Below are 23,835 nucleotides of genomic sequence, written 5' to 3'. Positions count from 1 at the left end.
ATAGTACATTTCGATGTTAGTGTGGAAAGTATGTCATTACTTCACGAGTACCGAGATATCTTGCCACGAGCCGTAGGCGAGGGGTGGTGGTTACCTTACTTAGGTAACTCAGCAAGCTTCGTTGCCTAAACACGGTCCTCGACTGAAAAGCCCTCTATTACATCACGATTGTATGAAATACTATTGCATAAACAAAACAACTACTCGTATTTATTACGAGTTTTCAGAGACGACGCATAGAAGTTTGTATGCAAGGAAATGTAGGAAATGAGTTTCTCTGTAGCTATGCATCCACAGTTACAGCCGAAATTGGATGTTTCCTTCGAATTCCGCTACAACATTAAATCACTTAACATTTTATGTTATTAATAAAGTCAAAACAAAGTTTCTCAAGGCAAGTTAGAAGCAAAATGCAGTTACAGTTACATTTGTTGGCTCTGTTCAGTTTTCATGATGGAATCGACTGAAATAAGTTTTAAAAGTTCGCAAAAACCAACATTTCCCTGTCAATAGAATTCAGTAAAGTTGTGAAAAGGTCATTCTAAAGTTAAATTAGCGGGCAACTTTCCGAGCCGAATGCTCGCTGACGCTCCCACTCGATATTTTTGAGGCTAGCCTTCTTTCTTTGTAACTTTTTGTCACATTTATCAAGATTCAAGAAGGAAATTTTGTTGCTATGCATGGGAACGAGTGTGTCTCAAATCGAAAACTGGAAATTGGCATCTTGAACTTAAAACATGATACAAGGCGTTCGGGAGGAACCCAAAGGGTAACCACGAATTTGTGAAGCGGCCGTAAGAGACACCCCACCACTTGCGTCTCCCGAGTATCTAGTCAAGTCAACGGCTGCATGCTGCTCGACGCAACATTCATTGGCGCAACTGAGGGCCTACCGCGAACCACGTTCGACGTGTTGCCTCTCTGTCACACTTGTAAATTTGTACATAAATGTGACAGGGAGGCAACACGTCGAACGTGGTTCGCGGTAGACCCTCTGCAGAGCGACGTCATTTTTCCATAGCGCTGACTAGACGCCGACGCTCGAAAGACGCTAGTGTGGGGTGGCCCTACGAAGCAAAATATATCGGGTCTATAGTATGACATTAACTCGATGAGGGCCAGAATTTTTATTCACGTATACTATTTTATGTTTTTATAACTAGTCTGATATGGGTGTACTATTTACTGTACGTTGCCTGAAAATAAAACTTTTTTTTATTTTTTTATATACGAAATGTAAATTATTTGCGAAACCAATACAGTCCATACCTACTACCTATAAGTTTAATAATTGCGGCACAATTTTCACACAGAGTTGCAGTCAACTCAGGGGGCGTTGGCTATATGATGAAATAAATTAAGCAAGAAATAATACAGCATAAAATCATACATCAAATACAAAACAAACAAAACACGTCCATAAAAAAAACACAAATAACCATATCCTCTCTCCTCCTTCTTATTGCAGAAACAAACTGTTGTTTAATAAATTAAATATATCAATATCAGCAAATTTTTAATTATTTATTAAGACGAAAGTGGAGGACCCGCACGAAACCACCTTTTCATAAGAAATAGTTCCATTAATTACAATCATTACGTATGTACAAGTTTTCTTTACTACTTGGTTTGTGTTTAGTTCAATACAACTTTTTCCAATACCTAGTTACCACTTAGTGCGTATTATTTATACCTATGATGTGATCGTAATTGTAAGGTTTTTAATTTATTTTAAATATTAATGGCACGTGTACAATTAATTAACAGTCCATAAATTATGAACCGCTGGGTGCGAACACTGACAACAAACTTTCTTAACTTTCGTTTATCGTCATTTATATTCGAGTTATTCAATAAATATTTTATTCACCAAAATCGACACTTGTGGAGGAATTAAAATAATTCATATTTTTATGTTATTCTTCCGCAAATTCTGACCAGAAACGAACGTATTTCGGATCAAATCTAGCGACGTGAAATTATTACCTCTAAAATGTACCTACGGACCAAGTTTTTGTTGAAGTATTACTGCAAATTCGTATACTATGCAGGATGCGGGAACTACTGGTACGAAGACATAAATCATGAAACAATCCCGTTCAAATTGTACCGCTTTATTTCTTTTTCATTTTACACTGTGATGATTTTTTTGGAAAACGCCGCCGCAGTGTTCGGTTCATTTCCCTCGGTGGAAAAAAACTCAGCTGTCATGTTCTCGGCTACTCAAAATATCGTACTCGCTAAATTCTATCTCTTCTTTTACCACAAAGTTTCTATAAGAAAATTAAATTATGAGATGGGGGCTGTTGGCGAAAATTTGGAGGAGGATAATGTTATGAAGAAGCAGTACTGGAAAGTGAAATACGGGATTTTGTTTTATGTAGTAACGGCTTATTTATCACTCGGAACTTATGGCCTTGAAAGCGCAAGAAAGTCAATCGTCGAAGGTATGTGCATAATATACAGTAAGCTGCAGAGATAACTGATCCTCCCTGCATGGATATTTGTTTACAGGGGACCCTCCTGTTATCTCTGCAGCTTACTGTACCTAAACCAGCTGGAAATCATCGAGTTTAAACTATCTGTTTCACGGTATGCCAGGTATACCAGGCGTGTGACATACACGAGTTAAACCGTAAACTTAACCTATGCTAGCTGGAAATAATGTATTCGGTTTAGAATGATCGGCCATATTCATATTTTTAAAAGAACTATCCAAATAATCTATGGCATCTACGACAATTATTTATATCTGTAAATAAATCATTGATTGCCTCATCACTCCGTTTTATAGATAACATTAATCGTATGCAGTTAACTACATACCTACCACATTATTACACACCTAGCTCTGTTTTCGTATTCCAGGCACTAAATTAACACTTCGATTGCCCCAATTATCCGACTGATCTGTCATTTTAGTACAAAACTGATACAAAAACAGGATTATTGCTTAGAAAATCAAACTACCATTTTAGTATTCGGAATATAATAACAGAGATTACGTGGTCCCTTCTATTAAGTAGTGTATATTATAACTTTATAGGTGCCCCGTTCTATACTGTGGTCACCTACTGGCCCGCATATGAAGACTCCACAATGACAGCTGACATCTTCCGCGTATTCTTTTATATCACGTGGCTATACATGATGCTCCCCATGATGTCCGTCGACTGTATGCCCATCACGCATCTCATCTGCATCTCGTACAAATTCGTCACCCTGCGACGTCACTTCGAAAGGATTAGGGAGGAGTTTGATGGTGATTTAGTGACGATGAGGAAGGAGGAGGCCGAGGATAAACTGTGGATTGGGTGTTTGGAGGGAATCAAGATGCATCAAAAGCTAATGTAGTAAGTTGTTGGTATATTAGATGAAGATGTTCGTAAACAATGTCATGAATCAGATGTCATCTAAGTACGTACCTACATAAGAAAAAGTGACCAAGCCTTCCCCCCAGGTGGCTGAGGCCGGAATCCAACCGGCGGGCGGCGTGTTCAGCTTACGCGGATATGGATAACATCCTGACCACTAGACTACCTGGTCACCCCGTTTCGTCCCCAGTCTACTGGTCAGGACGTGCATAAGTGGGTGTGAGATATTTCCCAGGCTAGCGCAATGTGGCTTGGAGACTTACTAGTATACTTAATACAAATAAAATAAATAGCTACTATGCTATGAGACTTTAATAATTATATAGACTTGAAAAATAAGAAATTTTTAAATAATTTTGTTTTATTTTTCAATGGGGTTGGCCGGTCGAAGCTATTTACAGATGATGCCAGAACAATCAATCAATCAATAATAATTTATTTCGAACAAAAGTCCATAATGTGTTAGTAACATACATACTAATACATTATGGACATTTGATGTTTTGGTTGTGTTTTGTTGGCCAGAACAGGTTTAATGTCTATCCTACCAATGGTGCCAAATTCTTGTTTTATTTTATGACCCGGATGTTAATTTTTAAAGCCAAACAGATCAAACAAAACTAGAAATAGGAGAAACCTTAACCCCATTTATAAACCCTTTTTTTTTGTAAAGGTACCTCTGTTTACCCTTAACCAGGTAGTAATCTAATAGCTACCACATAACTAGGGTTTGCAATCCGGACCCGAAAGGTATGAAATTATTCAAATCTAGATCCGGATCCGCGGATCTTCCCATACATTTCGGATCCGTCGTGCAAACCCTACACATAGCAAATGATTTTTTTTTGACGAGCAGAGAAAAGACAACGACCACAAAATGTCATTACCGTTGTCTAAAGTGGGCGATTACCGAACACAAAAAAAACCGGCCAAGTGCGAGCCAATGAACTCGGACTCGCGCACGAAGGGTTCCGTACCATTACGGAAAAAAACAGCTATTTATATTTCTCGTGAATCCCTGACGATCCTTTTTAGGAGATAAAATGCGACTGTTTAGATTAGCTACCCAAAATTTTCGTTCCTCAATAGCTTTTGTTCCATTCGCGTTTTTCCCCATTCTGCTTTTTAACCATCAGGCGTTAATTTTTTCAGTAGTTAATTTAACCACACGCGTATGTCCCAGTCGCTTTTTCCCCAAAGAGTAATGTTTTCACGATAGTCACACTAAGTCGATAGATAGGTAGGTTAGGTTCGTTAGGTAGCTTCAGATGCCCGAAGGGCAAACCGCCCAAAAATAGGTCCGTCGGCTCGGGGTAAGAAGGACTTGTTCTCGGAAATATTACTCTTTGGGGAAAAAAGCGACTGGGACATACGCGTGTGATTAAATTAACTACTAAAAAATATAGGCCTGGTTAAAAAGCAGAATGGGGAAAAACGCGAATGGAACAAAAGCTACTGGGGAACAAAAATTTTGGGTAATTAATCTATACAGTCCTATGAATGAACCCTTCTAGTACAATGTTCACTATTTTAAACGACATTTGTATTTAGTAACATTTACTTTCAGAACCTATTTTGCTGTTTACTAATGTAAACACGAATAAAATGGCACTATTTTCTTATTTACATTGTGGTTTCATTATTTTATCGATTATATGTAAAGACGTGACTAACCCTTAAAACTACTCTGTATGGCTAGTGCAGTGCAGTATGTGTACATACCACCGCCGTCCACAACGGGCAGTGGACATATAAAAACAACAAGGTTTTTTTATTGAAATAATGATTTTAAAAAAAAGCAAGGAATTATTATCTACCGGAATCAGTTACCAAAAGTAAAAAATGCGTCAGGCCTGTTTAAGGGTTAATATACACTTATGAATGTAGAAGTAATTATCAATTCTGTTTTTTTAGTCTCGTCGACGAAATCAAACGAATATTCGGACTAATAATGTCTCTTCAAGTGTGTGAAAGCTCAGCCACTGGAGTATTTCTCTTGCTGCGTTTGGCGGTAAGTCCAACAAAAATATTACATGTTTGAAATAGAGTGAAAAAGTTAGTGACAAAAATAAATTTTTTGGGTCACGCTTTATTGCCCACTGTAGGTACTTAATTTATACCCCCAACGTTTTGGATTCATTAAAAGGAATGATTATAATGTCCCCAAATTCGAGAAGCCTACAAGCTATGGAAGACTATCCACCTTCGGGCTTCGCCAACACTTAATTGGTGCCAAATTATTATTGCACTGTCATCTAGATTTCGTGTCGAAAGTTTTTAATCTAGTCGATTAAATAGATTTCTTATACACACACATTATATGACTGGCAAAGTGGCACATGCATGCGATTTTAAACTACCTACATACCTAGTTGTACACACTAAGATTTACAACATTGCTAGTTAGGTATAAGTAGTTATTGTATTGTATTTATTGTATACATGTACAAGTGATGCATCAGAATACATGGTGTTAAATATAATTTCTTAGGAATAGTGCATACTACCCTGTGATGGCATTAGGTACATGTCTACAACACACAATCTCACAACACAATCAATTGTGACTACAAGTACAATATGATGTGTGTGTGTATACGTGTATGGTAGTTACTAGTGAAGTTAATAAAAAGGTGTTAAAACTGAATTTAAAAATAAAATGTTTTCTCTTTTCTAGCTATCCCCACACATGGATCTCACTAATGCTTTCATGACTGTCACTTTCGTTGGAACAATGTTCTATTTGCTCGCCCTTAATCTCTGGAACGCAGGCGAGGTCACTTATCAGGTAAATAATATATGTATAAGACATTCTGAGGATAAGCCGGGATCAGGTTGCGGCGTTAACAGTAACATTAAACAATAAATATTTCATTTATTTTGTATACGTAGCTACCTACGTTTTCGCGCTCACTCAGATTCAGATTCAGATTCAGATGTTTTATTGGTAAAAGGCAGTCATTTTACAAGTCAATAATTTACATAACACATTTTGGGTAGGTACTAACTAATTATTGTTACATATTTATATTAATATTATAAATTTACATTAATTTCATTATTATATATTTACATTCATTTAATTATTATATATTTATATCTATAATTAATTACTTGTAATTCGTTTGGATTAGTGATGATATCTACTTTACGATTTGAAAAAATCATCAGTGCTATAAAAGGCCATGCTTAGGAGATATTGTTTAAGTTTTCTAAGAAAGATTGCATCACTTGGTGAATTTTTTATATCTGCCGGAAGAGCATTATAGATTTTAACGCCAAATACGGCGAGCGACTTGCGCGTCTTGGCCAGGCGCGCGCGCGGCGCGAGCAGCAGGTGCGGGCGGCGGCGCGCGGCGCAGTCGAGACGCTGCGCGCTGCTCATGTATGAGCTTAGATTCAGTCTGACGTACTTGCAAGCCTCAAGGATGTAAATGCTATGCAAAGTTAAGATTTTGAGTTTTTTAAATAATTCTTGTGCCGGGTAATCAGCAGGTTTTCTAGCAATAACCCGGATGGCACGTTTTTGAATTTTAAAGATCTTGTCGCGATCGGCTGCGGTACACCACAAATCGATACCGTAGGTTAGAATGGAATGAAAATATCCATAGTATGCTTTCTTTATATTATCTATAGACAGACTGGGAGCCAGCCTATATAATGCATAGGACGCTGAAGACAGCTTGTTACAAGTTTCATCTATATGAGACGCCCACGTTAGCCCCTCATCAATTACAAATCCTAAGTATTTTACGCTATCGACTTGCGGCACTAGTACATCGTTCAAACTTATGTCGAGCTTTGTGTTGTTAGTTTTGCGCAGCTGAAAGTGAATTATATTCGTTTTATCTACGTTTAGACACATACCATTGACTGTGAACCAGCGAGATATTAGTTTCATAACTTCTCCCAGTTTGAATTTTAAGTCTAAGAAATTTTCTGCATTAACTATGATGCATGTATCGTCCGCGAACATAACATACTCTGGGCCGATACATGCCGATGTGATATCATTGACGAGCAAAAGAAACAGGTAATTTCCCATTGTCGAACCTTGGGGGACAGCAGCATCAGCCATGGTTTCCAGCTTAGACTTTGCATTTAAAACGTAGGTACACTGCTTACGATTGCTTAAAAATGATTCAATTAATTTGTGAAATTCGCCTTCGATACCGTATCGAGACATCTTCGCCAGAAGCAGTGCGTGGTTGACCATCTCGAAGGCGCGCGAGAGATCGCAGAATATAGCCGCGACCTGCCGCCCGCCCTCCAGGTGCTCCAGCACGCGCGCCACGACGTCGCGCGCCGCACTCACAGTCGAGCGGCCCGTTCGATACGCATATTGATGCTCATTTATAACATTATTGGAGACTAGGTGACTATAGGAGACTATAGGAAACTCACGTTTTATAAGTCGAAAATTGCTCGACACGTTTGTAAGTGGGCTGCGACCCGTTTTCATTTATTTAATACTGGTGACCAGCCTCGGTTTCGCACGGGTTAACAAATTATACACCAGACTTATATTGACCGGGATATAGACCGTGATTACCTTTTGTATTATTTGTGAGCTCCCGATATTTCGACGCAGTTACATGCATCATGTTTACGGGTGACTGAAGATAGCGGGTGGGTGTCAAAGTTGTGTAGACAGCGCTCTGTCTACCCACATTCTTGTGACCCGTGAACATGATGCATGTAACTGCGTCGAAATATCGGGAGCTCACAGATAATACAAAAGGTAATCACGGTCTATATCCCGGTCAATATAAGTCTAGTGAAACTAACCGTGAATCATTTAAAACTCTAAATTATACACCTTCAATTCAATTTTTTATTCAATTCAATATATTCTTTATTCAAATAGGCCTAGCAACAAGCACTTTTAAATTAGTTTTAAATTTTACCTTAGGCCCTGTTTCACAATGTCCAAGTAAAGTCCCGAATAAGCTACTTGCCACTTATCTGACGAATAAAGTCATCGTTGGCGTTTCACAATCTCCAAATAATCTATATCTATCTGCTGGATAAAGTGCTTTTTTTGTAGGAAAATTTATCTGGCAGTTAATTTATTTGTTAATTAGCTATCCAATACTTTACTTGGACATTGTGAAACAGGCCCTTAATCTAAATATCAGAGCAATTTATTGATCAGATGAAATTGTTGCCGATCACGATCTATGCATGGATGTTATTTACTGTTTTATTTATTGTGACGTGAAAATAAATAAGGACTTTGTGTTATATTTATTGATGCAGTTATTATTATTCTTAAAAACATTGAATTATTATAGATATGTCAAACTTAATAATAAGAATTCACAAAAGGATCGTCAAACACCAAAATTGTATAAAAAATACTAGTCTAGAAACTTTCTAGAATAAAAATCTAAATGTCAAAAAATACGGATTACCTAATATATAGGTATAGGTAGGTATTCATTGAATTATCAATTTCATCATTATTAACATAATAATAAATAATTAATTATTTTCAATCACAATCCCACGGTGTTTCATCATTCATGTAGTCTTGTGTGCTATAATAGTATAGGCTTTAGAGATAAGTTTACGTTTAACATATTTTTTAAATTTATTAACAGATAAGTCAGTGATGATATTTGGAAGTTTATTATAAAATCTTACACAGTTACCCATGAATGATTTTTTAATTTTATGGAGCCGAATGAAGGGTACTGCAAGCTTATGCTTATTTCTAGTATTAATGTTATGTATGTCACAGTTTTTCTTAAAACTGACAATGTTTTTATGTACATACAGAATATTCTCATAAATATATTGACAGTGCACTGTCATTATGTCAATTTCCTTAAATTTATCTCTAGGTGAGTCTCTATGGTTCATTTTATATATTGCTCGAATAGCCCTCTTCTGCAGAACAAAAATGGTATTTATCTCTGAAGCACCACCCCACAGTAAAATACCATATGACATAACGCTATGGAAGTAACTAAAATATACTAATCGAGCTGTTTTCACATCAGTTAACTGACGGATTTTGCTCACTGCAAAAGCTGCAGAACTCAGTCTATTCGAAAGAGTATCAATATGGGGACCCCATTGGAGTTTAGAATCTAAAGTTATACCAAGAAAAACTGTACTATCAACCAATTCCAATTCCTCGTCCTTCACAATGACACTTCCTCAAGAATCCCTCTATTGATAGGTGAAAACCGCATGAAAATCCGTTCAGCAGTTTTTGAGTTAATCGCGACCACATCGCGACGAACTTACACACATACATACAAAAAGACAACCTTGGCGCTACTAAAGAATACTGTGCCAATCGTCTCAATTTGAGGACTTCACTTCTGGGTGCTTAGCCAAGATGCCAATCGTATACGCCCCGAACGAAGCGAACGAAACGCAACTGTCACTGTCGCACTAATATGTAAGAGTGATAGAGAGAGATTACCGTATCGTTCGCTACGATTGACATCTTGGCTACGCACCCTGGAGGCCACAAAACGCCGCCTGTCGCCATAAAAATAAAACAAATGACTGTTGCGTGGCCCTCGTGTGATTTTTTCTCCGCAGGCTTCACTCTTGTCGCCCGCCGTGTTTTACTGCGGCTGGCACATGTGCGCGGTGGGACGCCCGCGCCGCGACATCCGCCGCCTCGTGCTGATCGCGTGCGCGCAGGCGCAGAAACCGCTCATATTCAAGGCCTTCGGTATACAGGATCTGTCCTATAGCACTTTTGTCTCGGTGAGTTTTACATAAATTCTGCGTTGTTTTATTTTAGTGACGAGAGTGAAGTGATGCGATGTCACGCGTCGCATCCCGTGCATTTGCATGCGCATATACCTATAGTTGAGGTCAATAATTTCAATACCTCTTTCTTCACTCCACCAACCCAGTCCGAAAATTTCACCGGATATTAGAGCTCTACTTTATATAAGCGTTAACCAGGCTCAGCACGGTCGCATTTTTATCGCCTGTCACCATGCCTGTCACGTTCTAACAAGTATGTAAGTGCGAAAGTGACAGGCATAGTGACAGGTGATAAAAATTCAACCATGCTGACACCGCTGATCTACGAGTATGTATCCAATAGGGTAAGTGACAGTATTTGATATTGTTGTTGGTGATATTGCAATCATTTTGTCACCTTTGTAGCTTCAGTACAGACAAAGCATTACCAAAGCTTCAGTACGGACAAAACATTGACCAATTCAGTAAGCAATAATCAGAAATCAATTGTTTTAAAAAACTCATTGCAATTAATACGAGCCCGTTTTAGAACCTTTCAAAACCGATGAAAGTCGCACACCTTACCGCTAGCCCACCAATCAATGTACCGTTTTTTAATCAAGTTACAATTAATAATTATTCTTAAAATGTTAAGCGGCAAGTTTTATTTACGTGTGGGCGTTTTTTTACTGTGAATTATTTAAGAGTAGGTAATTGAAACTTTTCTCAATGACGCACACTTTTAGAAACAGCGTTCAAGTACGAACTTACTTCGCAACGTTTAGTGACTTATTCAATAATTTACTTTTTTCCCATTTACTTATGCAAAAGAATGTCACAATTATGAACAGTTTGCTTCAAATTTGCACAAGAATAAATAAATCTTTTATAAACTTTGGTTCTGGTTCTATTAAGTAGGTATTTTACAAACGAAATTATGGGCCGAGTTCAGTAATTTTTTAAGAACTCTTAAGGTAATAGAATAAAATAAGTAGTTTTTTAATGCTCCATACGAAACTTCGTTCACGGAGCACTTTTATGGGATCACTTCGGTCTTATTTTTCAAAAATGACACAAATTATGTTCGGCAATAAGATATAGGTAAATAACTTTAGTAAAGCCCTTATACTTATCAACTACCTCATATTTACTCCGCCAGCAACTATACTAAAACTAGATAAATAGTATTAATTTATTTTATTTTAGTTTATTTTAATGGTAGTTTTAGTTTGATATATATTATTCGTTTGTAATTATTGTTATTTAAGTTTTTTATTGTTATTAATAAAATACACCTTTACCTTAGCGTATTAATTTAGCGTTCTAGCATTTCTAAATGTCAATTTCTCCGATGGTAAAAATTTGCGTTAACTTTGAAGCTATTATATTAATTAACAATTTTGCATTTTTTTTTTCATTTTCAGGTGGCGCGGATGACTTACTCAGTGTTCGCCGTGTTATACAAGAGGGGCGGCTGAGCTGAGAGCAGTAGGGCTAAGATGGTCGCCTTTTCATCATTTGTCACCATGCCTGTCACGTCTAACAAAGTATGTAAGTGCGAAATTGACGGGCATGGTGACAGGCGATAAAAATGGAACCATGCAGCCACCGTTGGCCTTATTTACCAGTTTCTACGCTAATTCTAGGCATTGAGGTCAATTCTAATTCTAAGCGCGCATCTCACGCACTAACTTTGTTTTTTTTTATTGTTTATTTCGCATGCACCAATCAGCGTTAGCGTTCTTCAAGGTCATAGGATATATAAAATCAAAACCGTAACATGTTGTTAAATCTGGATCGGGCTCATGGGTCACCGATAGAATAAGTATAATAATAAATAACCTTATTTTGTCATTAAACTGTATGATGTCAAAATTCGAAATTAAATTATTTTGAATGAAACGTTTCATTTTTTAATTAATAGCCGTGAGAGAGATTTGAACTCATGACTTTTTTGTGGTCTAATTCCTCTAACCAAATTAGCTTTAGAAGCTCGGCTCAACCCCGGTGACTTAATGGACCAAAAAAACGGGGTCCCTTTGTTTGACATAATTATTGGTCATAATGTAATTGTCATATTATCATTAGACATAATTATGAAACCGTTAACTTTTCAGGATTTTCCTCAAGTTATCCTATAGATAGGTTAGGTTAGGTTTGTTTTATGGCAATTCTGAAAAGTTACGCGTTTCTGAGAAAAACCAAATTATGACTAACGAAAATGTGGACAAACAATGACATAAAACTATATGGGAAACAATAGAGACTCTAAAAACATCCTCAATTCAAGCCTCATTAAATCAATAAATATTATAGGACATTCTTACAAAGATTAACTAAGTCCCACGGTAAGCCCAAGGAGGCTCGTGTTATGGGTACTCAGACAACGATATAATATATAAATACTTAAACACATAGAAAACACCCATGACTCACGAACAAATATCTGTGCTCATCACACAAATAAATGCCCTTACCGGGATTCAAACCCATACCAGACCGGTCGTCGGGCTCATTGCCACTTAATAGTCCTAAAATTTCTGCAGAAGTAAAATAATACAAAAACATTTTATTGTGGCGGGATCATTTGTACCTTATTTTTCGGATTGTGCATTGTGCGCTACAAGAGGTTAAGTACCAAATTTTAATCGTTTGTAACGTTTAATTTCTTATTTCAAGCAATTCAGATTCAGATCAACTTGATAGGTACCATGAAATAAAACTATGAAAACGGATTATATCGCGTATATTGAATTTATAATACATCCCGACGTTTCGAACTCTTTACAGCGTTCGTGGTCAACGGGTGACTGAGGAAAAATTACAAAATGCAAAAATACCCACATACTAAAATAATGAACAATCATAGACTACAAACTTTAAGGCTGGTTGTACATGCAAAATCGGTTCATAAGGCTAGTTTTACACTATAATTATTTTTCAAGTAAAGATATATATATATACGCGATAAAAAACTATGCCGGCTCCAACCCTACACCACGGACCCGAGAAGATTTAATTCCCTCCTAAATTGTAGGAGGGTATCCCAATATGGGACCGGCAACAAATTTTGCATGTACAACCAGCCTTAAAGTTTGTAGTCTATGATTGTTCATTATTTTAGTATGTGGGTATTTTTGCATTTTGTAATTTTTCCTCAGTCACCCGTTGACCACGAACGCTGTAAAGAGTTCGAAACGTCGGGATGTATTATAAATTCAATATACGCGATATAATCCGTTTTCATAGTTTTATTTCATGAGTAACTATCGCGGTAACCGAAGACAATATTTTGATAGGTACCAAATAAAAATAATCTTTGAAAGGAAAAAGAAGGCAAAGCTATTGTAAAGAAAAAAGTGATAACACTGAATTGTGAAAGTCATTTTACATTCGAGAATCAACCTAATTGATTCCTCTCTACCACTTTTGCCTTATTATAGAAATCATGTATGCTTTCAATAATTGTTGTTGGCAGTAAAATCGAAATAATGTTAATTGGTTTCTTAATTGCCTCATGTCGGATATATGTTTTCTTTGGTATGTATTTTATTTTACATTTATTTGTATGGTATGTTTCGTTTCGTGTATATTCTGTGGTAGATTTCTGTTATTTCATCTGAAACAAATGTGTCGTTTTCAAGCAAAAGGTACCACATTGTCGAAATTTGCTTGCATCTTTATATGAATAACTTGTTAAAGCGTTCTTATTGGCAAGCGACAATGTGGTACCTTTTGCTTGAAAACGACACAAATACTGACCTAAAGGTTGTCTGGATGACATCGCTTTTTAGCGAAAAGACCACCTCTTGTTTACCTCTACTTGAGTTGCTAAATTCATTGTATTGCTGTCTGTATTGAGGTGTGCAATCAAGAGTATTTGTTTTGCATTGTAGTGTATAACCACAGTCCTAGGCTAGCGCTTAGTCCGGGACTGGGTCGATTGTGTAACGTTATGCCGTGATATTCTTTTCTTGATGGACTTGAGGGCGGTGTTGCCCGTAGCCAATGTCACGTAAAAGGGTAGGAACAAAATAAATGCTCTTAGAGCACGACGCTGTTCGGTGGCTGTTGTAGTTGTCTCGTAAAACCGATAGCTGGATTTTACGAGAAGCACGTGGACTACCGGCCGTTAACTCCAAAATGGTGGTTAAACACGCTTTGAGATTAATTCTCCATTCACTGCACACTACCACATTAGATTATTGTATAATAAAGCTATCGATATTACACTTTAAACAATATTAATGAGCAAAAAACAAAGGAATTAATCACGAGGCTACTATCAAGATGGCGTTCGAACCGGAAGTCCTGCCGTGATATTGCATTGTGCTGAATTGCAGGCCTTCAACCACAGTACGTAAAGGACGCGAGAAACATAAATTGGCAAGCATAACTTGACACGGCTACCAGGTAAATTGCGTCAGAAACTAAACTCAATGAAACTCGTATTGTTCACTCAAAGCATATTGATTTACGTAGAAAGTAGCACTCAGTAACTCTACCCAAAACGGGAGTTCCAATGAGTCGAAGTTGGCTATCTATTGCAAAACTTTCACGTAAAATTACATCTTTCGCGTCGATATTAAATTTCTGTTGTCTCTGAAAATTTATGATGGCGTCTTTGGGAGCTTATTAACAAGTCCTAACAGATTGCCTCCGTAATTTGCGATATTAGGTTCGGCGTAGGTACGGCAGCGTATTTTATATTGTTCCCTTCAGCCTTTTACATTACATTTGATCTTTACATTGAATTTAATGTGTTTATCATAAAACTGGCATTGGGAATTGGGAACTGGAATGGGGTTGGCCGGTCGAAATATTTAACAGATGGAGCAAACCATGGAGACTATATAAAGGAGCCAAATCTCTATGTACGAAAAGTGTCCATCAAAAAACAGTAATTAGGCGGCGCCACCATACACCGAAATACTACCAAAAACAACCTACGTAATTTGGTCGGGTTATTTGTTGCCTTATATGGTTCATGTTATACTCATGTCCCAGAGCCTAACTAGCGCCACCGGAGAGATTAGGAACTATTATTTACAGCTGAAAGCTGGTAACTTCTAGAACAATAGTTCTGCCATAAGAGATTGTCGTCCTTTCTATACCGTCCATAGCGCAAACCATAGGATTTACCTGTCAGTTCTAAAGGGCCCTCCACACTCATGCGCGAATTGCGGCGCGAAGCCGCGAACGCGAGTGTGGAGCCTAGTTCGCTAATCAGCGAATCAGCGTTCGCGGCTTCGCGCCGTGATTCGCGCATGAGTATGGAGGGCCCTTAAGAAGTGTCAAACTCTCTTTTTTGTTTTTCTTTTTGGTGTGGATGCTAGTCTTTCAGCCAAATCTCATAGAACCAAATTACATACAGGTAAAACCTATGATGGCGCCATCTATACAAACATTTGACAGTTGCCATATGCATTGGAACGGCTACAATGAGACTTTTCATTACAAGAGGAACGTTGTCTCTTATTTGCTAAATATGTATAAATACGCGGAGAGCCCTAAAAGTAAATCATATTTTTTATTCTCTCACTCAAAAACCAAACAATTTTGTTTGAGTTTTTCCTTTACCACACCCGTAACAATAAAGTTTTCTCGAATAACTTACCTTTGATAATTTGTGAAGGCGGTGCGGTGCCGCCTTCCTTTCGCGACGGATTCCTACTAGCAAAGATAGATATAACTCCGTAATAGATAGATACAGTCTAAGGAAAAAACGTGCCTCGAAAATAAAAAAAAATTTGATTCTCGTTCAGAGGGCGCTACTAGTTTTGGCCTACAGTCGTATAGATGGCGTTGACGGTTTCGTGTGTTATTTAACAATTTTAACGCATATCAGTGAAAGAACATGGGTCAAAATCATAAAAATAATTAATGCAAATAAAAAAAATCATTTATCTATATTTAAATACATTCTGTCGTATTTTTATAAATCTTCATTTTTAGTTTTAAAGTGTGTCGACAGATGGCAGTGAATTTACTGGGGTTACAAAATTTACTATGACAGTACCGCTCTAGTATAAGTTACTCTATGCTACTAGGTACCTATTTAAGTCAATTGTTAGAAGGAAAAATGAAGCGACTAAATTTGTGATATTAAGAACAAACAATACCGACTTCAAATTAAAAAGCGGAGCAAGTATTTGTTGAGTGAAGGTCAGATCCATTAGAAATTAAAATGGAAGTAGAAAGTTTCAAGTGGGATCGGCAAGGAGCAATAGCGTCTCGACAGGTGCTCGCAAACTTTGTTAATAAAAACGATATTGAATGCCGGTAGATCCCCGGGATTTAATCTTCTTATTCTGTTTTTTTACAACGCTGACACCACATTTTCGATATTGTTCCCGTTGAATAATGATACTATATGAAAATACCAAATTATTATTGAAAATAGTTTTAGTTGCAAAACTATACAAATACTGAACACGCATTGTTTGATTAGATATTCAAGTTAGGTAAGTTTTAGTATACGATATTGCAAAAGTATAACAACTATGTTGACATGAAACTTTGTAATTTAAATGTTACAGGTGAACTTGAATTATTAAACTCATCATCATCTTCCTCGCGTTGTCCCGGCATTTTGCCACGGCTCCATGGGAGCCTGGGGTCCGCTTGGCAACTAATCCCAAGAATTAGCGTAGGCACTAGTTTTTACGAAAGCGACTGCCATCTGACCGTCCAACCCAGAGGGGAAACTAGGCCTTGTCGGGATTAGTCCGGTTTCCTCACGATGTTTTCCTTCACCGAAAGCTACTGGTAAATATCAAATGATATTTCGTACATAAGTTCCGAAAAACTCATTGGTACGAGCCGGGGTTTGAACCCGCGACCTCCGGATTGCAAGTCGCACGCTCTTACCGCTAGGCCACCAGTGCTCTTGAATTATTAAACTATGTTTAGTAGGTATTTTGATTAGGTTGTCTAACTACAGAAGCTCATCAGGTTTTTGTTATATAAATATCCTATAATAACAGATAGAAGGCTTAGTATAGGAGCACCGCGACAGTATAGACTACCCGTTCCTCTTTAATTAATAGAGTTAAAAAAATACGGCCGTTCCATCAGTTTGCCGCTGTCTTTGTCACATTTCGCAAGAAAGAACGGGAAAGAACATACACGCCAAGTGTCAATTTTGTTCGAATTTTGTCGGTTTTTATTTATTTTAAAAACGTTACCTTACAACATCGAAATTCTAAAGCTATGAAATTACTATTTATGTTAAGATTGTTTTTTCTTCTTTTTTTGTTTAAAGTATCACATAATAAATAACCGAGTAAAGTAGGATTAAAAGTCCGAGTTAGAGGTTACTTTGGGAATTAATTGTATCGAGCGAAGTGTCATAATTCGTGTATCGGAAGCTATGTTGTTAAAGATAATATAGTCAAGAACTATATATATTTTTTCCACGTCTACGAATATCAACGCCTTTTAGAAAAACATGATCATATAAGAAGATTTTTCGCCTTCTGGCTCAGGGAACCGCCTTAATATCGTGCGCGATATACTCTCGAAACCCACTGTGCACATATATTATTAACTAATAAAAAAATGTTTTAGGAAAAATGTGTGTGGGCCTTCCAACATTGTTGGTCTTAGGCAGCGTACTACGTAGGCGAACAACGCGAACACTGGCGCGGAGCGGGGTGAATCAATCCTTTGATACGTCCTATAGAAGTGTTCTACGTTCTACGATCTCGTTGCGGACGTAAACGCCTTGGGCCCACCGCGCCGCTTCGCTTCGCGTTCGCGAGTGTTCGCCTACGTGACGCAGCGTAACACTGAAAAGACTCAAGACATGTTTTTTACATGGACTGTTATTGTTCGAATTCTCAAAAACATGCGTGCTAATAAGCTCTTGGCTTATAAGTTTTTTGAATTTTTTGGAATACCTAGTTAGGAAATAGTTAAAAATCTTTCAAATGTGTATATTTAAGTGTTGTGATATATCGATAATTTATCGATATGGCCACAGCAAACTGAGCACACCTATTGCTTGCATATCGTATAATAAACCTTGGTTTACGCTTGCGGCTACACCATACATCTGACTGACTATATCTATTGGATCCTACATGTCTTCATATTAACATCAAAATGTAAGTTCGAACTGGTCTCCTGCTGCTGCATACTCTACCATTGATAATCCTGATCTCATGAATCCTAAATGGATTCAAAAACAAGTGCTCACTGCTTAATCCCGTTCTTATCGGGGTTTGGTTAAATACTCTTGTAATTCCGAGACTTGTTATTTGGGTTTTTTACGCGAGTCTCGTTAAGGTACAGTGAGTTCAGGTCCTCCGAAAGCAGCTCGCTGAGCACTGAGCGGCCGGCCGTGGTGACAAAAATATCATTACGAATTCTAGAAGTAATTTTCATGTAAATAGCTTTTATGCTACAATAGCTAAAAAGTTAATGGTGCTTTTTAAATTTATAATAGTTTTATTTTAACCGTATTAGTCATGACTAATAGTTTATTCATAAACAGTTTTATTAACATTGTGTTTGAAATCGATTAATATATAAATTTTCTTATGTAATACATACAAACATCTTAAAAAATACTTAACATAACATAAGATCAAATTAAATACAGTTTAAGAAATAATAATGAATAAATAAAAAATCTTACTCTGCTGGCTGTACTTGCACCTTAACAATTTTCCTTATTTCGGAATCCTCTACACAAACGATGCCCGCCGCAATGGGTTTAGTTAATAGGCTTTCCGGAATGGCTCCGCTGGGCCAGGTTCATAGAACCCTTGTGGGAGCCTATTCTCGGCTCCTAACATGTTACATAAAACACTTAGCTTTAGTCCGGCTTGATATATTAATATTCACTGATACTGTTATTTATTACTTAGGTTTAATACATTACTTATTGTAATTTTGACAACTTGTTTCAGTAGTCCCAGAGGCGTATTCCGACTGTAATAACAGGTTATGAATTTGATCCGAAATTATTATTTATTTACTTAACCTTTATTGCACATGATAGTACAAATGGCGGACTTAATGCCGTAAGGCATTCTCTACCAGTGAACTATTAGGCTAAACCAGAAAGATATAGAAACCCCAGCGTTTTTCATAGTTTAAATTTGCAGCGCCACGCGTGGTTAATTAAAAAACTAATTCGACCAAAATGCCGCGGCAAATTACAAACGGCGCTGTAAATGTCGTCAAGATACTTTACAAAATGCGGACTTTTTATAATTTGCCTTCGGCATTTTACAGACGGCGTCATTTTACAAACGTCAAAACGTTTGTAAATTGACGACGCAATTTGTAAACGGCGGATTCTTACAAAATGCCTGCGACATATATTCAGTTATTTATGTAATTTATGTAGGTATGTACCTTTGTGTATTTAAGTAGTTTATAATTAATTTATGTAAGATGTTCTCTAATACTTTCAATAACGCTTTCTTAGTTGTAAATGCACCGCCTACAATCTTTTCTGCTTTGCCCTGTTTGACTGGTAGAGAGTGCCTCATGGCATTAAATTCGCCTTTTGTACATTAAGCTTTTCTGTTGTTCAATAAAGTTTAAATAAATAACGTTCACGCAGAAGGCAAGGATTGTCATATTATCATTAGTCATAATTCTGAAACCGTTAACTTTTCAGGGGCCCTATTCGAGATGCACAACTGTCAGTTTCGGCTTCAACATCAGTTCAACAGTGGAATGAATCATTTGTTCATCAACTGTGGAAAGTATCATTTGGTTGTACACCAAAACTCATTCATTGAAAAAATTATGCAACAAAAATCAACTTTGTTTTCTTACTACTATACGGTTTAAAATGGCTCTGAACTCTGCGTGGTTCGGTTTGGTTTCGTTGTCACCTAACTGTGGATTGCTAATGTCAAATTTACCTATTCGACAACACACGATTTCTTCCATTCAACTGAAGTTCAACACGAAACGTCACTTAACGCATGTCGAATACCGCTCCAGGATTTTCCTCGGGTCATCCTATAGATAGGTTAGGTTAGGTTAGGTTTGTTTTATGGCAATCCTGAAAAGTTACGCGTTTCTGAGAAAAACCAAATTATGACTAATGATAATATGATAATCATTACATTATGACTTTCAATAATTATGTCAAACAATAGAGACCCGTTTAGTACAATGATGCGCTCCGGGTTCTTATGCGGCTGCCGTGTCGCGGTGCGCGTTGCTGCTTTGACTGTATCCTTTTACGCACAGACCCTATTATAGTTACTATGTGAGTGTATTTGTATAATTAATATACTTTAGCACGAATGGTTCTAATATAATGGATACAAGGCGTTGTTTCCCCTCTGGGTTAAAAGGTCACATGGCGGTCGCTTTCGTAAAAACTAGTGCCTACGCCAATTGCTAATTCTTGGGATCAGTTGCCAAGCGGACCCCAGGCTCCCATGAGCCGTGGCAAAAATGCCGGGACAACGCGAGGTAGATGATGGTTCTAATATAATGGGTACTGTAGACATTAAATTAATACTTATTGAATATGAAATAAAACTATGAAAACGGATTATCTCGCGTATATTGAATTTATAATACATCCCGACGTTTCGAACTCTTTACAGCGTTCGTGGTCAACGGGTGACTGAGGAAAAAGGAGGTTTTTATCGCGTATATATATATATATATATATATATATATATCTTTACTTGAAAATAATTGTAGTGTATAACTAGCCTTATGAACCAATTTTGCATGTACAACCAGCCTTAAAGTTTGTAGTCTATGATTGTTCATTATTTTAGTATGTGGGTATTTTTGCACTTTGTAATTTTTCCTCAGTCACCCGTTGACCACGAACGCTGTAAAGAGTTCGAAACGTCGGGATGTATTATAAATTCAATATACGCGAGATAATCCGTTTTCATAGTTTTATTTCATGAGTAACTATCGCGGTAACCGAAGACAATATTACTTATTGAATAGTTAATTTAATTTATTTACCGACTAAGGTATCATCGTATCATTGTGGTGATCTGGCAGATGCACATTACGGGTAATTAATAGTCGATAACTGGGTGTCGGTAACTGGTAATGCCGATAACTGGGTGTTGGTTACTGGAAATTCAGTGTCGATGATTGGAGATTTATACTCTTTTTCCTTTTTTTGGATTTTATTTTAGCCTGTGTATAGTATAAAAATAATACACCCTAGATATTTAAGTCTCAATAATATACCTTACCATACTCAATCGTTACTTTTGATGACTAATCTCTATAAAATTAAGAGTTAATAACTCTTAATTTTATAGAGAAAACATCTGTGTCGATCATTGGTGCCACTACGCTATGATGGCTGCCCCTTCAGCGTCTGTCACCGTAGCTGTCACGTTCTAACAAGTAGGTAAGTGCGAGAGGGAAGATTGACATGACAGGTGATAAAACCTCGACCATCCTATCCGGGAATTTAAGTTCATCGTTGCTGCTTGTCAATTTCGATATCATGCAATAAACAAAGGTCCCGACAGATTAAAAACTTCTTTTTGAAGCTACTTAAAAATTTAAGCGCAGGTACAGTCGCCATCAGATATATCGGAGCGGCCGAGGTGCTCACAAATATCTGAACACGCCTCTATTGACAAGGTGTTAGAGTGCGTGTTCAGATGTTTTGAGCACCTCGGGCGCTCTGATATATTTGATGGCGACTGTACAATAAAAGTAAGGTAGGTATTTTAATCCTAAGTAAAAAGCCTACTCATTTAATTCTTGTTTAGTTTATAAATGATTATGATTATATAAGACTAAGAAATACGAAGTAAATCCCGAGGGACGAAATGGTACAATGAGGACAAACTTATGAGAAAAGTCTTATAAGTTGTTCTTCATTGTTCTGTAGAATAGTTGGAAACTTCTAATATTCTTTTTATACAACTTTATACACTGGTATTTCTGTGTCGATTACGTCATGTTTCTAAGAACTTTGATAATTTATACCCATTTGTTATTTTCGCCTGTCGTTAGTTAATAGTGTAACAAATTGTGCAAAGCCTTGGTATTTAGAAAACTTGGAATTGTGAGACGAAAGTTTATTCAGTGTGAACATGGTTCCAATTTTCTCTTAGTGCATATAAATGAACTTGGTTCTTCCCATTTTCTGTTCTGTTCGTCCTTAGTGCTTTTGTCATTTTTGTGTAATTGCTTTAGCTTAGATAATTATGCTTTCACACATCTAGTGACATTGGCGCAAGGTATAAGTGTGGCATACGGCTATTTGTGGCTGACCTTTATATTAGGGATTGATTACACATTGATTTGCTAAGTACTAATAGCAAGTAGCAATTATATGTATGAACCCACAATAAACACTAATTAATGTGTAAACAGGCCCCAATGTGAAGGCCAGCTATATTTAAATATAGCTGCGGTTAACCGCAGCCACACTTACCCGCATTGGCCTTACCGCCCGGCCACGACATCGCGCGGCGGCGCCAGCGGCGAGCGGCGCCCATAGGTTGGAGCGAGACACAGCGATCGGACCTTTCGTTCCCACCTATGGCCGCCGCTCGCCGCTGCCGCCGCCGCGCGATGTCGTGGCCGGGTCGTTCTTACTAATGGTGTTGCTATCTTTATATCTAATAAAATTTGAATGGACAAATTCATAAATACATTCAAATTCTTAATTACCCTTATTACCTTTTCTCAAAATTCTCGAATTCCTTAAATGTAATATTGAACCCTTACTCTTAAAAGGCAAAATTCCTTGATTAACATTCCGTAAAACAAGACTCACTGAGCTCACAAAGTACATTAACATCGCTGTTTGTTACCCGACCGAACGATTTCAAATATATTTTGAATATTTTATAATACACAAACCCATTGCAATATCAAACTTAATAAAACGTAGCAAGGTCGATTATAACAGTGCATATGGGAAAAATGGAAGGTACACGTGACGTCATGAAAAATTTATTCCTCAATGATAGGGAGTTTAACGAGCTGTGGGTGTTCCTCTTTTAACCTGCCATAAACTGTCCTAATGTGACGTCAGATTGCTACGTATAGACTGGATGAAATCACCCAAATTAAAGAATAAACACGTAAACTGTTCACGGGGAAATGCTTGCATGAATCCTGAGCCTGCTTTTATCCTGTATCCTGTAAAAGGTACCGCTCGGATTCAGGCCGCAAATGTCAAATTTTATATACCTAAATGTCTCTATCGAAATGATATTTTTGACGTTTCCTGCATTTAACTTCAATGTGTAAATCGATGTAACTGCCAGGATTTTGATGCAGTCGGCAGTAATACTGCTGCAGGTATAGTCTAAATCTAAATGGTAAATTAACGTTCTGCGGGGTTTGGCTTATGTTACGATAATAATTATAAACTAACGATGATGGATACACAAATGTAGGTACATAATTTAGTACTATAGATCAATTATCTTTGAGTAGGTAATAACTACAGTGATACCTACCTACTTATTCAGAAAAATTATACCTATCTAGACTTATATCGAGCGGGATATTGACCGTGATATTTTTGAGCTCCCGATATTTCGACGCACTTATAGATCGAATCATATCAACTGAGCTAATGCACTTACATGTACTAACAATGGCATTGTATTATTACAATACTATTATCTGCTTTTGTTCTCGTAGCCGCCAACTAGTTACTTACAAAAAAAGGTAAAAGTGCATTGCATGTATATTTAATTTTTAAACTTATTCCTTGTTGAATTGGGGTTAAAATGGTCTAAAAACATGTTGTAACAAATGGTTT

The 23,835-nt window shown here is 37.2% G+C and overlaps 1 protein-coding gene across 1 annotated transcript; it reads left to right on the top strand.

Annotated features, from left to right (window-relative positions):
• The first annotated feature begins 1,993 nt into the window (after window positions 1-1,993).
• LOC134748886 (uncharacterized) lies at window positions 1,994-10,137 on the top strand. Its single transcript, XM_063683717.1, has 5 exons — window positions 1,994-2,447; window positions 3,047-3,353; window positions 5,289-5,385; window positions 6,052-6,162; window positions 9,933-10,137. The coding sequence occupies exons 1-5, from the start codon at window positions 1,994-1,996 to the stop codon at window positions 10,116-10,118; spliced, it is 1,155 nt and encodes a 384-aa protein (XP_063539787.1). The 3' UTR covers window positions 10,119-10,137.
• Window positions 10,138-23,835: the final 13,698 nt, after the last annotated feature.

The sequence above is a fragment of the Cydia strobilella genome, chromosome 17 (assembly GCF_947568885.1).
Source record: "Cydia strobilella chromosome 17, ilCydStro3.1, whole genome shotgun sequence".
Classification (NCBI taxonomy): domain Eukaryota; kingdom Metazoa; phylum Arthropoda; class Insecta; order Lepidoptera; family Tortricidae; genus Cydia; species Cydia strobilella.
This window is presented reverse-complemented; position numbering and strand designations above follow the sequence as displayed.

What these genes read in the sequence shown, in the direction of transcription:
- LOC134748886 (XM_063683717.1), top strand. Translation starts at nt 1,994, where the DNA reads ATGTACCTACGGACCAAGTTTTTGTTGAAGTATTACTGCAAATTCGTA. An exon ending in ATGCATCAAAAGCTAATGTA is followed by an intron (nt 3,354 to 5,288) that starts GTAAGTTGTTGG and finishes CTGTTTTTTTAG; the next exon opens with TCTCGTCGACGAAATCAAAC. An exon ending in CAGGCGAGGTCACTTATCAG is followed by an intron (nt 6,163 to 9,932) that starts GTAAATAATATA and finishes TTTTCTCCGCAG; the next exon opens with GCTTCACTCTTGTCGCCCGC.